At 43.3% G+C, this 18,858-nt stretch overlaps 1 protein-coding gene across 3 annotated transcripts in view; it reads right to left on the bottom strand.

The window, feature by feature from the left end:
• atp2b1a (ATPase plasma membrane Ca2+ transporting 1a) overlaps positions 1 to 18,858 on the bottom strand; it is a 77,041-nt gene that overhangs the window by 31,168 nt on the left and 27,015 nt on the right. For all 3 annotated transcript variants that reach the window (XM_080757459.1, XM_080757460.1, XM_080757461.1), the window contains exons 3-8: positions 11,739 to 11,936; positions 9,993 to 10,250; positions 9,468 to 9,593; positions 6,063 to 6,230; positions 3,842 to 3,880; positions 113 to 262 (exon numbers count right to left, since the gene is read on the bottom strand). In XM_080757459.1, coding sequence (XP_080613585.1) covers positions 113 to 262; positions 3,842 to 3,880; positions 6,063 to 6,230; positions 9,468 to 9,593; positions 9,993 to 10,250; positions 11,739 to 11,936 — 939 coding nt within the window. The remainder of the gene's footprint in view (positions 1 to 112; positions 263 to 3,841; positions 3,881 to 6,062; positions 6,231 to 9,467; positions 9,594 to 9,992; positions 10,251 to 11,738; positions 11,937 to 18,858) is intronic.

Genomic DNA, 18,858 nt, shown 5'->3' with positions numbered 1-18,858 from the left:
TATGAAACAAAAAATAAACAAAGGGACCCATAAAAATCAGTACGCGACCCAATCGTGGCTCCCGACTCAGCGAGTGTTTGGGAACCAGTGGTCTAAATTAAACGCACGTCACCTGCTTTGCCGATCTGGACGGCCAGTTTGGTCAGCTTGCCCTGGAGCACAGACTTCTCCTTCTTGTTCATGTTCTTCTTCTCGGCTGCCTCAGCCCCTTCGTCGCTGTTCAGAGGCTGCATCTCCATGGCTGCACCGTCCTGGGCTTTGGCTGCAAGAGAAGAGGAGGAGGAACAGGTGATCATTGTTACGGCCATTCAAACGACTTGATTGAAACAAAACGTGATTTTATTGAAAATCTCTTAACCTGGCTTCCAAAAGAAAAATTAAACAAGAAAGGACAGTACCGTACACTACAGTCAATTCGTGTACAGAATATGAAACTCAAGAGTTAAATGAAGCACTGTTGGGCACACGTCACACTGGTACGTACGTTTAAGTTTAAACAGAGCCAAGACGACGTGCACAACATGCATTCATCGTTCAACCTTTCATTCAGCCTTCCTCTCTCGGGTCTCTCTGATCGTCTAGCAGCGTGGCCACTGTCGGCTCCGCTTTGGTCCGCCAATGAAATGACCCCCCCCCCCCCCCCGCGTCCACCACCATTGTAAATGTGTAACTGTGATCTTAAAACCCCTTTTCCTCGGAATTGAGTCTCAGATTGAGGCGTTTGAACAGAACCTTGATGTTAGCAGCTCATACTAAATCGTTGCTACCTCGCTGTTGCAATATGAACGCTACTGATGACTTCTTCAACCAGTAAGACGCCTAAGGGCAATAAGTGCATGCATCCGCCTCGTTGACGGCAGACTACTGGGCGAGCGCTGGCGCTTTGGCTATTGGCATGGGGGTCAGATCAACATGGAATTAATTGAACATGGCCTTAATTTTCGGGCCTGTTGAGAACTCCTAGTCTAGAGTTTGAATGGACAGGTATCAGTCAAAAGGGAGACATCGAAGAGGAAGGATGGATGGGGAAGGATCGCCATAATGGACAGGTTCTGACATAATTCCTTATATGGAGATCTAAGGGTTTGAGATCAGATGTAGAGTTGCTGGCCAATATTTATGACAACTACAGGGCAGCGCTCTGTGGATTCGTCTAGTCTACTTGCCAGCCTCGACATTTCTAACATAAAAACTTCCGGGTTGTACGGGTTCACAATGGGGCTCTATGGGCTGGCAAGTAGACTAATTGCGACAGCAGGTCGCATTTACTATGACATCTTTATCCCTGATGATGTCACGAGACCTGGGCACCATATATGGGGGCTTTCCCATGTATGGAAATCTTGAGTGACGGATTTGTTTTTACGATTTCATAGTAAATGTGACCTGTGGTTGCAAAAAACGTAGCGATTTTGCTTCCGGTTCATTTGGGGGTCTTCAAAAATAAAAGTCTGTGCTGCATCCGGAGGCAGTTACAATTTAGGCATTTAGCAGACGCTCTTAGTCCAGTGCAACTTACAGTAAGCAAGAACACCACATGGTAATACACCAAATACATAAAAATTGTCATAAAGAATCTTAAGGAAACTAAGTAACCTACAAGCATCTGAATCAATGTTGGTAGTCAAAGAGTTAAATTAAGGGGTTAAATAAACCTCCCATCCTCAACTCAGCAGAAACACAGGGTTGCATCATAACATCAGCAGCAAGCATCTATTTCTAGTTGAAATGTAAATGTTGTCTGATGCACTCCCCGACAGGCGCTGAGAACTTAAGCACTACACTTTTTTTTTAAACAGTCGCTTAGCAACAAGACCCATAAGCAGCTACTCCCACCAAAGAGTGCCCTCCTCCTAGACTGGCCCGTGGCGTGGACAACTAGAACCCGGTTCGACGGAATAAATTATTCCACGGTGCACATTCAGGTAGGCACTAGGCAGTAAAGTTGTGATTAGGTCTCACTGCAAACAGGACACTGCAGCCAGAGAACAGGTTTGATTGGATTTTAGCCCAGAGCCATTTCTCTGCACACGGCCGCACAATGACTTGAGCAGCAAGTCCCAGCAGGTCGCTCCAGAATGCTGAGCATGCTGGAAGACTAGCTCCGCCGGAGAAACGCCACGCCAGTGGTTCTCAAAGCTTATTCATGTCAAGGACTTCCGAATTGATGTGTGTTTAACTTGAAATACAAGTTCACAACAATGGGGCATTACGACACTATCAAGGCACGCCGAGATAAATGAAAGTCGACTAGATCAACTGTAGATTTGAGAGACTTGATAAAATATGACAAAATGAACTAAGCTCACACCATACACAGACACACCATAATTCACTAGCCCCCCGCCAGATGAATAGCCCTGACTTATATGTTGGCTATTCAAGCATAGCATATATACAAGCTCGAGTTTGTACAGTACATCTGCAATTTTTTTACATAAATATTTTTTAAACACAAATCTCTCCTGTCAAAAAACATTTTCAGATGGGGGGGGGTCTGTGGCCAAATACATATTAATTTGGGGGAACTATACAAAATGCACCATTTACCATTCATTTTCTGTACAAATCGATGTTGTTCCCCTACTTGCCATTTAATAGCATAATTAATGCCCTTTGTGAGGGACAAGAAAAGACAGGACGGCCTGTTCCGACACTCGGGTTAAAGGATTATTATACTGTTCCATTTCTGCCGCGGCTACGGTAGGTAGAAGGAGTCAACTCCAGAGAGCTGTGGTCACTGGTCAGCACACGCACACACGTGTGTCACATAGTTTCATCGCTGTTGGAATGACTAGTGTGATTTACAGCCGTCTCTGAATCATTCATACCGGGGAGTCGAGGACATCAATAGAACAAGAATTAATTCATTAATAAGAAGCAGATGCTGTGACCCCAGGAATGCAGTGCACTTTGGCCTTAATCTCCTCCTCCGCCACCAGTCTATAATCAACGTAACTGTTGGATTCAGAGGAGGAACGCAGAGAGCAGAGATCAGTGAACGCCACCAGGTAGGAGCACAGGTGTGTGTCTCTGTGTGGTGTGTACACCTGTACACACGTGACAAACGTAATATCTGGTTGATCCTGCTGCGTTGTACATCAGTACATGGTCACTTTTGAGTGAAAACTGCCGCTTTGATTAGAAATTGACTGCATAAAGAAACGCGGTAATTATGCCCTAAATATGTCCCTTAGGGTGTATATACACCATTACAGTGTATATATGTATGTGTATATATATATATATATTTTTTTTTTAAAGAGAAAAACCTTCCAAGGAAGGGACTGCACACTCCAGGGAACAGAGACGGACAACTTACTGCATCAAACTTATTTAAAATAAGTTTGATGCAGTAAGTTGTCCGTCTCTGTTCCCTGGAGTGTGCAGTCCCTTCCTTGGAAGGTTTTTCTCTTTTTTGAGGTCTATGCCTGCTAACTAGACTTGCACCTCCTACGGGTCTTTTTGGATGTGCAGGAGTCCCTTTTTTTGTCTCTCATATATACAGTATATACACACACACACACACACACACAGGAGCTGAATCAAAGTATTTATTAAATAATTAAAGTATTCACTTTAACTACGGAAGCTCTTTACAAAGTCATCGTGGGAGACTTTAACCAACTTCCAGCGCTGTTAAAAGGGCAGAAGGAGACGCTATTAACCCACGGCCAAGAGATCAAGGTAAAGCGCTAAGCCCAGAGTTAATTAAGCATGCCTTTGTCTGTCTGTCTGTCTGTCTGTCTGTGTGTGTGTGTGTGTGTGTGTGTGTGTGTGTGTGTGTGTGTGTGTGCGTGCATGTCGATACAACCACATATGCACAGAAGATAAAACTCACCTTTCTTGCGGTTTTCCACAGATCCGTCCTGTTTCTTGTCTGTGAAGAACACATGATGTGGAGAGAAACACAGTCAGTCATTGGTGGTCTACTACAGCAGTGGTTCTCACTTAACCACTAGCATATTTCAAACAATGGAATCCTCGCGGTATACCACTACACCAGACTCCGTTGTGAGCCTGTAGATCTGCCCTGATGGTGTGTGCGTGCGCACCCTTCATTATTTTCGTATATATATATATATACGGGTCCGTATATATATACGGACCCGCCACTAGAGGATGCTAGCGGACCTTATAAGCCAGGGACCCTGTAAATAATGGTTGAGCCGGCAGCTTTTAACATTGGTTGCTATGGTAACGCCCCCCACCGCTCCAGCTCTGGGACGGAAAATATAATCACCGTTTAAAGCAGTTGAAAGGAGGATTTTCAAACGTCCATAAGTCGGAAATCCAGGAGAGCTGTCCTTGGTGGATCTTCTACCATCCACATTTCTGATTTAATTTGTGCCATTGTACCGCAACGCTCCCGCCATGTAAAAGCTTCTGACGAAAGGTAAACAGTGTGTGCTTGTGCCAATGATACTACAGTGTGTGTAGCGAGTGTGTGTGTGGGGGGCGGGCAAACTCTGACTCTTAAAGTGAACACGTATGGTGGCATTACTTCATAAATGCTAACTGCTTGCCAGCAATAAAATAATTAAAAGTCAAGATTTTGCCGCAATTATGCCGTGGAGCACTGGTGGTCAGTAGTTCTAATTACAATCCTCATGTTTTCCACTCATGTAAATGTATCATCACTTTGATTTGATAAAACAAAAGGAGGCAACATTGGCAAACAAACACTTTTAACTTTAACTTTCAAAAAGGTCAACACCTCGTCATCAGCAGCTGCAGCCACTTTCATCATTAGCTGCTACCATCCATACCAATAATAAAGAGGCTCATCCTGCTGTAATCAGTGGCATCCAATCAAGAGAGAGAACTCACACAGGATGCAGGATGAACAAGAGAAATTGGACTTGACAACACAAAGAAATGAGCAGACACAATTGGAAGTGCAACAGCATGAAATTGAAGCAAATTTTTAAGCTGATAAATGGGTAATCTCTCCTGATTGAAATGTGGCAACCCACCTGAAAATGTAATTTTTGTTTATTAAAAGAGTCATGGAAGACCCCCCTGTTAATGAACAAACTCTAGTGTGAATGAATGAAGTGTCTGGTGCTGGGAGTCTGGTGCAACGCACAGGTCCTGGGCCTGGTGAGAGCAGGAGTGGACCTGGTGAGACGTAGGAGGGACCTGGACAGGAATCAACCCACAGAGCCTAGTCCCTCCACGCGCCAGAATCTGGTTCTCCCAGTCCCAGCAACGGATTGTGTGGCCTTGGTCTTGCCCTAATGGGACTGATCGAGGGTAGCTACTGGGACGTATGTCGGGACTTGATCACCCCGGCTGGGTCACCTGTGTGAGGGGTATGATGTTCAAGAGACCAGAAACCCCGATGACCTTGAGATCACTGAGGATACGTCCCAGGTGCGTCCATGCAATGTTTTCTTTAGTAGTAGTCTATAGCATTGATTAGAATATAGAGCTTAGACGTTTTAACAAAATAAATGTTGTTAAAACCTACATTTTGTTAACCTTTAACTTCTTATGAGGCAACCTTGGCAAACCAACACTGTGGTTTTAGGCATGCAAATAAACGATCATTATGTAGGAATTTAATTCTAACTTTCATAGAAGGCAAACACCTCGACATCACATTCGCAACCACAATTTAGAGTGCGGCCACAATCCATCCATACCAATAACAGTTAACAGTACGATATGGCATACAATCTTTAGTATCCAAAATTAGCTCCTAAACATCCAGTGAATGGGTAAGATGACACACATAGCTGCCACGGTATCCTCTTCATGTAAAACAGCCCTGAAATAACTCTGCATTCACCGGATTCCTTCGGCCTCCACAAATAAGTGCAGGTGCTACCGCCTGAACTCAGCCCTGAACTCTGACCACTTCTGCTGCGCTCCGCCAGAAACTTTTGGTTCAACACAGCAATGGATTAACTTCTCTTCCCTGCATCGTTGCACTTTCCCATTTTGTGCTCCTTTCTGCTCCTGATCCGATTTCGATACCAGGGATGTCCTGATTACGTTTTTTTACTCCCGGTCTATATTAATTTGTTGGATGAGGGAGGGATGAACTTTCCACTTACTCTTCTTCTGTTTCTTCTTCTCCTCCTTCTTCTTTTTCTTCCTCTCCTCCTCCTCCTCGTCGTCGTCGTCCTCGGCGGTCCCCAGCAACGTGAAGATGATTCCGCTCTGAGAGTTGACGCCCACGGCGGTGACCACCATTTTCCCCGAGCCCTCCATTACGTGGGTTCCTGCAGACAGGGGGAGGGGCTTAAGGTTTAATTTCGGTGGATATCAAAGCCTCAGCTATTTCCGATATTTAAGGGACACCAGTAAGACGCCTTAAGGCGACAGGCGACCGAAGGGCTAATACACTGTACCAGAATAATGTCAACTCATTATGTCAGCATTATGGCAAATGCTCTCAATCTAGAGCGACATACAGTAAGCATGAGGAAATAAATCAAATGCATAAAATCGGTAATCTAGGATCATAGGTAAACCAAGAAACAGATTGCAAGTATGTGGGTTTTTAATTAAATGTTGAATCAATAACAATAACAAATGAAAACCTTTCCGAGAAACTTTTGGAAAATGTCTAAAGTTCAATACAGCAATGCATTGACATTAAAAAGAAAATGCATGTGAATAACAATAACAGAGAGTTGGAGGGAAAACATTCAATCAATTTGATGCTCCATAATTTATGGCAGAGAGGTTGGTGGCGCTCCCGTGTTTATATACTGTATCACAGCCATGCGTTCATGTATTTATAGTGCGGTTATGCGTTTAATTTATTTATCTATTCTGATAAAACGTTAATCGTTTTTAGAGTGGGCTTAGGGATCAATGTCTGTTCTTTGTCGTTCTTATGTCTGTTTATACAAGACCAAAAACAACAATGGAAATAAATCTATTGTTGACGTGTGATTTGAGTGAACGTATTTGTACTTGTGTTGTGTTTCTCCTTTTTAACATAGCGCTCATATCAATCAATACTGGAATTTGCCTGCTCAAAAATAAATCGGTACGGGATCTGTGCCCAACATCCCCATCGGTGTGGTGCCGTGGCAGTGACAGCTGGTTGAGGAGGTGAGAGACTGAAGGGAAGATACAGGGAGGTCAGGAGACTAGCATGTCTGCCTTAATGAGAGGATGCTGTTCTTTCCTCCCTCCATCCTTCAGGGAGGAAAGGATGAGGGGAGTGTAGGAGAGCTCAGGGAGATGATACAGCAATACTGCTGCCATGACACACACACGCATGCACATGCAGACAGACGCAGGTACATAATCACACACACACACACACACACACACACACACAGTGATGTCTCCCTGTTGGAGTTGTACCAGCAGAAAGCTGGGGAGGTGAAACAAACAAAGCTCTCCTCTCCTCTCGGTCCTCAGGGAGAGGAGCAGTGGAGGAGAGGAAATCCGTTTGATCAAAGGATCAATTGGCTTTCATAAAAACAGGATTGGAGACAAAACAAGCAGGAACGCTCTGCGAACGCGCACACACACACACACACACACACACACACACACACACACACACAGGTTTGTATTCTATACTTGTGGGGACAACAGATTTTAAGAATGCAATTTAAAAAAAAAGGAGAGCAGTGCCTGGTGTCGAGTCTGTCGGACCTACGGTTGTCCAGAACCGCCACAAAAGGCCTCTGCCCGGGCTCTGGCCCTGAGAATAACATTGAGCCATCTGAAAATGGTCAAATATAAGAATTGTGGTCCAAAAATAAACAGACTGTCTCGGCGATATTGTCAGGGAGGCGTCTCTGTATCGTTTATAACAGTCAGTCACTCGTATTTGATACACACCGTTTCTAGCAGTAACAATAGCTTTTTTTCCGTGCAGTCAGTTGACTAAGATCACCCTATGGGGATTATAATACAAATAAAACTTTACACGAACCCGTGGAATAGCGTTATTGACGTCAGACTTTGGTGCTCTATTCTATTGTACTCATGGGGACGTTTGGTCCTCACAAGTATAGTAGCTACAAGGTGAGGCAAGATAAACCTTTATTGATCCCCGTGGGAGGACAATTCAGGCGTCATAGCAACAGGGGTGGAAAGTAACGAGGTACATTTACTTAAGTACTGTACTCGCATACAATTTTGAGGCATTTGCACTTTACTTGAGTATTTCCAGTACTTTTACTTCCACTCCACTTCAGTACATCTCGGATCCAAATATTGTAGTTTGAAAAAAGTAGTTACATTGTAGATTATTATAACAAAATAACCATACATTAACCACTTCAGCTATATACCGTATGTTGGCCATTTGAAAATAGCATATCTACAAGCTCACAATGAGTCACATTTTCAAAAGATTTGTATACTGTACATTTGAAAACTTGAAATGAGACATTGTGCGTAAAAAGTACCAATACTTTTGTACTTTTACTAAGTAATACTAGTACATTTTGAATTCCGGACTTTTAATTGTAACGGCCTATTTCTGCATTGCAGCCATTGATACTTTTACTCAAGTAAAACATGCAAGTAGTTTTTCCACCACTGCATAGCAACAGCAGTGAGGATGAAACACAGCAGAGGCACGGGTAATAAGAGGAAATAGTCAAGAAATAAAAATTAAAAAAAACATACATGAAACAAAATACTGAGCCCTAGATATCAGCTGGGCTTTGCAGGGAATAAATGAACGACCATCCATCGACAACAGTGTAAATTTTGATTTAGTAATCATTAAATTTTTTGGGGGTGAACTACTCCTTTAAGCGTTTAATTAGACTGATCGGCTTGGTTGATTATGTAAAAACTGCAAAAGATTTTGGAATAGATAGAATAATAGATTTTCTTTGTAAAACAATAGTTAGCAGCAGTGAGAGAGAGAGAGAGAGAGAGAGACAGAAGAAGAAGAAGAATGAATATTAATTAAGGCGTATGGTTAGAGGCCATGATGTCAGAATGCACAGCATCTGGGGAATGTTATGAGGTTGAAATTAATTATGTTAGCAACGACAACCACAACGGTTTCAATACATTTCTGAGGGAAGAAACTTCCACATTCCACCGACAACAACAATAGCTATGATTAGGGCTCTCGCCATTACAAAATGTAATCTGACGATTGGTTGTCACACAAATTAATTTGCGATTAACGATTAAATTGTGTTTTTGGCGTTTTGACCATCGGAAACAATCCGCATGCAAATTCAATTTCCATTTGCCTTATAGGCTTTGTAATAAAAAACTGCACGGGCCAGTATGACAAATAACTTCAATGTACAAAGACATGACTGAAAATGTAAAAAAAATAAAATGTAGGAACATTTTTCAACATGTAAATTATTGTGACGATTAGCTATAACAACAATAAATCTATGATAACTATGATAATAACAATCAATCTATGATAACTATTATAATAATAAATCTATGATAACCATGATAATTACAAGAGAATCTATGACAACACCGTTAACTACTGTATGCTGACTCACCTGACAGCAGCATGGGGTCTTTCTCCTGGGTCTTCTTGACGTGGTCCGACTCCCCAGTGAGAGAGCTCTCGTCTATCTTTAAATCGTTCCCTTGGATGAGGACGCCGTCGGTGGGTAGGAGGTCACCTGAAAAAACATGCACGCACGCAAATAAATACACCACATGACTGTCATCTTTTTTGGATATCATGTACAGAGAAAACCAGCCATGTCATCTTGATCTCCAGACGCTGCAAGTTTTAACCACTTACTAGACTAGACTTTGGACTTTTTTTCCCACTCTGCACGAAATCTCTTGACCAAAAATAGTTGAGCTACAACCTCACAACGCGTTGTATTGCGACTTGTGAGCTTGTAGATCTGCTATTTTTGGCTAATGTTAGTTCCCTTGGATGCTCGAGTTCGAGTGGTTCCCAGTGCGTCACTTTTATTTTTGAGCATTTTTCCGAAGTGCGAATCGGCCTCGAGTCGCCCTTTAAGTGGTTACTGTTGCGGAGAGCACATTTCACCGACGACGTCTCTCACCGTATTTAACTTGTGCAATGTCGCCGACCACGATCTCGGCGACGGGGATCTGGATGACCTGTCCGGCGCGGACCACGGTGAACTTCTGCTCCTGCTCGATGCGGTTCTGGAGTCCGCGGAACTGCTTCTCCTTGCTCCAGTCGTTGAAGGCGGTCACCAGCACCACGCACACCACCGAAAGGAGGATGGCCGCGCCCTCAATCCAGCCCGTGTCCGACTCGTCCTCGTCCTCAACCCCGCCCGCCGCCTTTCCACAGTCTGGAGAGAAAAGAACATTAAGAGTTAACAGAAGGAAGCATCGGCGGGGGCCATTTTGACACGTAACGCCGGCATTTTATTTCTTTCGCTGCAGCCAAAGACCTGGAACACATCTGTGTCACCTTAGCTTTGAACCGTTTTAACCATGAGTTTAAACTTTAGCTGCTGAAAAATAGCAGATCTACAAGCTCATGTAGCATATTCACTTCTGGTTTTAAATCGGTCTCCTAGCAACCCAGAGCCATTCATACGTTGGCGAAGAGCGCAAGCTAACATCATGAATGAAAAACCTGAAATTGGCCGTTTATGTGTTAAGATGTTTTTGGGGGGGGTTTTCTGCCTATATTGATAGATACAGTAGTAGTATATAGTAAGAAGTAAGAACCAGCCAAGGAAATTTCGTTGAGGCTTTATAGATCCGTTTACATTCTCCGTGAATGAAACGAGTGTTGTGATTGGTTGAAAAAGATATGCGTTTTCCGTGGGAAACACATAGGATATAGTCCCGCCCCTATAGACACTCTCGGCATTAGGTCGGGACCAGGCTTCTCTCCTCCGGGACGAGTTAAAGGCTGGGAACGACACTAAGGCAACCGTGCAGGAGCTGTCATTTCAACAACATGCAGCAAGGTAACAAAACATCTGCCACCATCAGAACACAGACACAAAGACACAGACACAAAAAAAGGGGGAAAGAAAAGCTGCCTATGCAGCTTTTTTCCCCCTTTTTTTTTTGCGTTTGTGTTTTCAAATGAGAAACTATTGCCCCTTTTTAAAAGATATTTGGCTACTGGGAAAAACAAATAATTAGGCATGCCACGATCTGATCTTCTTCTCGATATCGGCAAAAGAAAACCTTTGGCTGCGAAAATGACCGATCCAAGCACTCTATTCCAGCAGTGGGCTCCAGCAGCATGCAGAGGCCATGTGATCATAACAGTGTTTGCTCGCCGCAGGCAGCTAGCCAGCACGCAGCAGCAATACACTGCATAGAGAGACTTACATTATGTGCTGGATCGGTATCGATTATCGGATCGGAATTGAAAAATCTTGATTCGCAGCATATACAGTATCTACAAATAATATCAACCCAACACACCACAGCAGTGGTTTTCAACCAGTGGTCCTTGAAGGATGATGAAGAGTTGGTAAGGGTCTGTTTGGTTTCATTTTACGCTCTCAAGAGTTAAATTATTGTTAAACATCTGCATTATTTAAGTTAATTCACACAATTGCAACAACAAAAAAGAATGTAGAATAATTTGCCCTAATAATTTCTCCTATGGTACCACATCAATACAGAATTGTGGACAAAATGTTCGTAAGTTTTGCGCCTGAGAGGCTAAAATCTCATCAAATGGTGGTCCGTGGCTCAATAAATAAATAAATAATGATATGGAAAGGGTTGAAAATCACTGCACTATAATAATAATAATAACAGCAGATCACATCATCAATGACAGAAGGCATAACAGCTTGTTTGCTTACTTTCTCTTTCGGCATCTGGAGGTTTATAAAAAGAAAGGCCTAATGAAACTATGGCTGCCACCTCCAGGATAATCAGCGTTACGTCTTGAAGTGCTTCCCACACTAACTGGAGAAACGTTTTTGGCTTCTTTGGAGGTATTAGATTCTGCCCGAACACCGTTTTCCGCTTCTCGATGTCCGTGGGCTGCCCGCTTAGACCTGGAGGGGGAGGCAGAGAGGGGACAGGGCAACATGTATTCATGAGTCACGCTTTGGCATTCTTCTTAATGTGTTAACTCTGCTAATTATACCGTTGATGTCAGACACTTATCAAACACTTGAAGTGCTGTCGGGATTGCAGTCGTGTCTGTGTAGACAATTGGTCTACACAGACAAAAAAAGTGGGGATCCGGCGACCCCCTGTGTGGGGTCCTTGAGAGGGGGTTCCAGGGGGTCTCCAGCTAAAGTAGCTAATATAGCGCCACACTCATTTTAACCACTCAGTTTATACGGTGGCTATTCAAAAATAGCGTACCGGTATAATCTTCTCATCTTCTCCAGATTGGGGGGGGGTCACAACGGCCAAATACATAACAATTGGGGGTCCTTCACTTTGAGAACCATTGGTGAACGGTGGGGGGGCGCTAAGGGGTGTGTGTGTGTGGGGTGGGGAGCTGTGGAGACTGTGGACATGTCTCATGAAATGGCCTCCAACCAAAAAGGTCAGCGAGCCTGTCACCAGGCAGCTAGAACAAACAACATCCCCAAAGCTCATCAGTATTGCAGCCATGCTCGTGAGCAGGGCAACAATAACCAGATAATATTACCATTAGCTCTGAGGAGAGGAAGAGAGTCTGTTTTGTGAACTTGGTGAAATTAACTTATATGATGATATAAGATTTGTCAATACAAAATAAAATAAAATAAATCACACCCCTGTGAACTGAGCGGTGCAGGCTGCTCAACAACACTGCTGGCAGACAGACAGACAGACAGACAGACAGACAGGGCCAGTCATTGGAGCGGTTAGGAACCGCTCAAAACTGTCCTCTACTTCTGTGTTTCAGGAAAGGAGGTTTATGTTCTGGCAAATGTGTATATGGCAAACTTGGGAGAGGAGACGGAACAGTCTGTAGGATTCCGTGCTGTAATGGAATGTGTTACCCGGTATGTGAATGCAAACATGCTGTGATCGTAAAGTGGTGTCTTCTAAACCCGCGAGGGTTGGGATTTTGGGAACTTTGTGTGCTTTTCCTTGGCACGAAACGAAAATAAATCAATCAATGTAGGGATGGCGCTCGAAACCCAAGCCCACCATTACAAACTCGATAGCAAGTGCATTGAAACCCGGTATCAAACAACAAACGGGGAAATTGCGCTTTTAAAAGTGAAAGTACACACATTAACCAGTTAACAGTTTCTTCAATATTATATTCCAAAAGTAAAAAGGTCATTTGCCTTCTGTCCGTTAGAAAAGTACTGAATTTGAAGGCCCTGTTAAAATGAAATAAATATGCATTTTCAGTTTATAAAAATGGGGATTTTATAGTAATTATTGCATTTACTATGAAAACCCGTCAGTCCGTCATTCAATCAGTCACCCCACGCCTCCATATATGGTCACGCATCATGACATCTAGTGACATCCGTCAGTCCGCCAAGTCACCCCACGTCTCCATATGTGGTCACGCATCGTGACATCACGCCTCCATATATGGCCATGCATATGTCAGCCTGACATCATCAAACCCTCTACACTCAAGACACGCTATATATATATGGCCATGGCCATAAACCCTTGGCCATAGGAGACTGCCGACTAGCGGCACCGCCGTCTGGCCAGGGAACGCCGGCGGCGCCACCGCCAGAGTCTCTCACGCACCGGCCATGTCTTGAAGCTCTGTCGTTTCAGCACAACATCGCCCTCTAGGGCTTCTCGCCCCCAGGCGTCTGTCTGTCTTACTGGTTACAGTTACTATTCATCATTTTAGAACTCAAGTCACTCACAACTGGCAAATAAGAAAAGATACCACTTCTGTCCAGAATTTGTCGTCTCACGTCAGACTCAGAACACAACACAAAATATTAGAATATGCTCAATAGTGGGCTCTAAAAGCCTGGATCAATAAGCAGGATCGATAAGGAGCTCATAATCAATACAATATAACGAGCTCCATCCCTACAAGCGACCACTGTAGACAGAGGCAGAACATTGCTGACCTAATAGGATAATAATAATAATAATAATAATGATGGCCGATGGCGAATTATACTTTTGTGTAAAACATAACCGATGACAACGGGCTCTTAGACCTAGAGCTGTTTTTAATTTCCTTTCGCAGAGCCTCCGGAACAGGGATTCATGTGGTTAGGGAGTATATGTGCCGATAAAGGTTTTGAGATGAAAGGTCATTTTCACAGGAAAAGAGCGGCCAATCACATGGAGACGCAGCGTCACATTTAGACTCCATTATACCATCATTCACACATTCCTGCCTGCCTGGGGACCCGCTCATCCATGTGGACAGAGAGAGAGAGAGAGAGAGAGAGAGAGAGAGAGAGAGTGACAGAGAGGAGAGGAGAGAGAGACACAAAGAGGGAGAGAGACATAGAGAGCACATTCCGCAATGGCTCCATTCAAATGCCTCTGCATTCAAGGCAGTACATTCAAATGTGCCTTCACACATTTGACGATGCGCAACAAGCTTTTCATTCCTATTCATGCCAATGGACCACGTGTGTGTGTGTGTGTGTGAGAGAGAGAGAGAGAGAGAGAGAGAGAGAGAGAGCTGTGCAGAGGCAAGCAGCCAGAAACGGGGGCCAGGGGAGAAGAGTGCACATGTAAAACTGCTGCGGACAGGTGCACGCACACATATGTGTGTGTGTGTGTGTGTGTGTGGGGGGGGGGGGCTTTAGACAAAGACTAACTCATTCTGACCTGAGATCAGATTCTAAAAATGTCTTCTACATCCTGACAGTTTTCTGAAAAAGCTATGTTTCTATGTCAGTGGTTCTTCGATTTTTCAAAAATAACAGACCTACAAGCTCGTAGACCTCGTGAGCTTGTAGATCTGCTATTTTTCAATAGCTAAAGCATAACATAATGCTAACACCAAAAGGGGTTCCCGCCCAGAATGGGCTAATGAAGATTGGAACTACTGGAGATCAGAGAGATTGTACTCGATGGCAGGTGGCAGCTGTGTCTTTACTACATACAACATGGTGTCCCAATTTTGGACAATGGATTCTAGGTGAAAATATATTGTAAAAACATCTGCATTACTTAATTTACAAGTCTACACAATTAGAGAACGTAAAATAATTTTTATTTTGATCGTTATCCTGTAATGGTAACACATCAATACAACATGGAATTGTGGACAAAATCGTATCCAACGACATCCAACATATTCTTTAGATTTGGGTCTAGGCTAAATCTCATCAAATGGTGGTCCGTGGCTGCATGGCCTCGATATGAAAAAGGTTGAAAACCGATGCCCTAGTTGATCATACCACAGCGTCACCCAAAAGTATCAAAAGTAGCAGTTCCACAAGCTTCTACTTCTAGTGGTATCTTTGAATTTGAATCCTGAAAAGTAACAGCTTTGGGACATATGAGCTTTCCAGACAGTGAAAACACAAGTGTGCTGCTGTACTTTTTTTTTTTTTTTTTTTAAGCGTGGCTATTCTCTCCTAGCTGACACTCAAGTCTGAATTTTCATTTAGTTTCACTTAATTATTCAGACTGGGCAGCGGTTTCTGGAATGGGCGTTGTCAAATTGGCAGTCTTCGTCGATTGGTTCATACCAACAGATCAGAATAGTAGGAAAGCAGATGACGTTGTTGTAAATCATGTGGCTATGGCTAACCTGGTTGCTAACCAAACAAACAGCCAACGAGCGCTACTAGCATGTAAACTGTAAAGTAACTATTTATCAGTTGCAGGTTTCCCACTCTTAAAAGAGACACAGTCCCAATGTGTTTTTACTGGTTAAATAAAGGATAAATAAATACAAAACATTATAGGTCGATTTAATAGCCAGATTGATACGGTCGCGACTCGCCACAGTGGGGGCAGCCATGTTTGTTGTTTGACGCTGTCGAGTGACGGGGCTGATGGCCAATCAGCTGCTGCGATCAGATTTGACCTGAATCGCCAGGACATATTTTTTGAAGGGTAGCGATTCAGGCTAATTTCTCTCCTTTGCACCTGTACTGTAATTAAGTATGGAAAAAAAGTTTGTAGTCTATATTATTTCAAATAAATAGGCCTAAGGTACCTGCAGACGGCTGCATTTTTCAGATTTTTTGCGGCACCAGTCTGCAAGGACCTTTAAGTGGTTAATTGGGAAATGGGACCTTGAAGACCAAAGAATGGCCTAAAGGAGACACACACACACACAAAGTCCGTATAGGGCAATGACGAAGGTAACATCACATGTGGGTAATCTGTGTACGTGTGTGGAGGTCATGTGAGAGCAGAGACAGAGAGAGACAGAGAGAGAGAGAGAGAGAGAGAGAGAGAAGAGATGTGTCCCGCTCTCACCTGCTGGGAAAAGACCATTATCTCCCCCGTCCCCGTCCCTACCTCCCTACCCCTTGTCTCTGTGCTGAGAGAATCTGTCAAGCGACCGCCGCCGGTGGCGGAGGTCACGGAAACCAATTGGCAATTACAGCGATATGGGAGAGCACGTCAACGCTGAGAAAAAGACCATTACCACGGATGTGGGAGATATGCTGATTGACAAGACAAAGTTCTACACTCCTCTTAACACAAGACCCGAGGCCGATTCTAAAAAAATGTCTTCTAAATCCTAACATCCTAAAAATGTATGTTATTATCAGTGGTGCTCAAACGTTTGTCAAGGACTCGCTGAATTATATGCATTTGGCCACCGACCGCCACATCTCATAATATTTAGTTTCAGGGACCCCCAGAAGAAAACTTCTTAAAAAAAACTAGACCCGTGCCCGTCGGGCACTGGCCTACTTGGGAACGATGCAAGTTGGGAACAATGATTATCGGGAATGCATACCCTACAATACCCATCATATGAGTTGTATTCAAAGATTTGCAGCAGCACAAATTTACAAATTTTCAAAATGAGCAGATCTACAAACTATGAGTATATCTGCTACTTTTGAATAGCCATAGTATGAAATAGTGGTTAAAACGAGTGGTTAAAACGCTATATTAACTACTTTTGACACCCGACTTTGAGATGGATAGATACAGTTATAGAGTATAGCTAAAGTGACACATATGCTTTTCCCGGATTCAATGGGTTAAACTACACGGTGCCTTGTCGAAACAGGCAGCGCTTTATCACATTCCTCACCGACGATGTTTTGGAAGATTGGAACACACAATGCTGGCAGAAACCGTCAGATTATAAATGCATAAATAAATGCATTTCCGGTACAGGGCAGGGAGGGGGGGACATACAAGTGGTTAGAGAAAAAAAAATGTTATTGAAACAGTAGTTATTGTGGAAGATACAAGTGAAAGATTACATTAAAAGTAAACGTTCACAGTATGACATAAAAAGAACTACTTGAACGTAGCGTCCCTATACAGACCAGACTCAAACTGGCTTCTGTGATTCCCCTAGTGAACTTTAAAAAGGATATGTGAAATATGTATGAGTGAAATACTAGAGCAGTGGTTCTCAAACTTTTCAGGTCGAATTAATTCTTTTTTTTTTAATTCATGGAATTTCTTAGATTTGTTTGTTTTAAAATTATCCAAAAAAATATTATTTTTTTCTTTTTAAACTTTTGAAATATGCAGTCACTCAATGTTAATAGTATTTAACAGTAATGCTTTGGTGCACTTCCCCTATAGCTCCTTGTGGAGATGGGGGAGGCCGCGTGGAGGTGTGACTTGCAGTCCAGGAAGGAAGTGAGACCACATTTTCATGACACATTTTGGTCATGAACATGGCGCCATGACTAAAATATCTAAACGCATATTAGGCCTGGTCCGTTTCCTGGGCTCCCTTCCTGTGGGTAGGTAGCTAGTGGGTGAATACCTGTGGGTAGGTAGCTAGTGGGTGAATACCTGTGGGTAGGTAGCTAGTGGGTGAATACCTGTGGGTAGGTAGCTAGTGAGTGGGTGAATACCTGTGGGTAGGTAGCTAGTGAGTGGGTGAATAGTGGGTGGGTAGGTACTAGTAGCTAGTGGGTGAATACGGACGTTTGAGGAATGTGGCTTTGTGATCAAGAGGTGTGCCTCAACCTGTTTTACGTGACGTAACGTTATCGTAGAATCTAGAATCTTGTGGGAGTCGGTCCTTGGATATTATATGTCGTTGGATATATTAGGTTCCTGGACAACAAGCCTGCTTCCGTTGGGGCTTCTGGACTGATCAACACAACATGTCTCTCTCAACATTCGTCGTCAGTGCTCTGTGGAGCCTCGCAGACTGTGTAATAGTCAACAGGGGTCCCTCTCTCTGTAGTTACTACAGGGGGTCCGCCAAATGTTTTCTGTGATACAAACTGGTTTGTATATTAGACACTTGAACACGTTACCCAAGCATCACTTTTCTGAGGGAAACATTAGCCGATCCACAAGCTCACAACGCGAGGCGTTGTGAGCTTGTAGATTGGCTATATTCTGCAAAGAGGTTTGGTGTAGTGGGGTGGAAAAAGAGCAGACCAAGTACATGTTTTCTAAGTACTGAGGGTTTAACTGGTTAACTGAAAATGCACATTACCGTGAATCCAACACAATCTCTGAAGATAATATGATAATAGTATTGAAAATCAATGAATGGGTTTAATTTGATAGAATAGTGGTCTCCACATTCCACACTGACACTCCACTCCACTCCACTCCAGCTTCAGTAGTTTAGTTAGTTTACTTTAGTAAATACAAAACACATTTTCAGTTGGGATACCAATTTCATCCAATCGAGATAGAGAACCTAGCAGAGATAATTGATCAGCTTCAATTCTATCCAGTAGACCAGTACAAATTGTATGTGCTCACTGCTCATTTAATTATGTCATCTCTTACAGCTTCACTTGTTTATTGTGCATCCTGTACGAGTTCTCTCTCCCGAAATGCAAAAAACGGGCTGGAGAGAGACCCCCGTTACCGAACAAACACTCTGGTTCATCAGATCGGCTATTTTAG

The sequence above is a fragment of the Protomyctophum bolini genome (assembly GCF_963924005.1).
Source record: "Protomyctophum bolini genome assembly, chromosome: 23".
Taxonomy (NCBI): domain Eukaryota; kingdom Metazoa; phylum Chordata; class Actinopteri; order Myctophiformes; family Myctophidae; genus Protomyctophum; species Protomyctophum bolini.
This window is presented reverse-complemented; position numbering and strand designations above follow the sequence as displayed.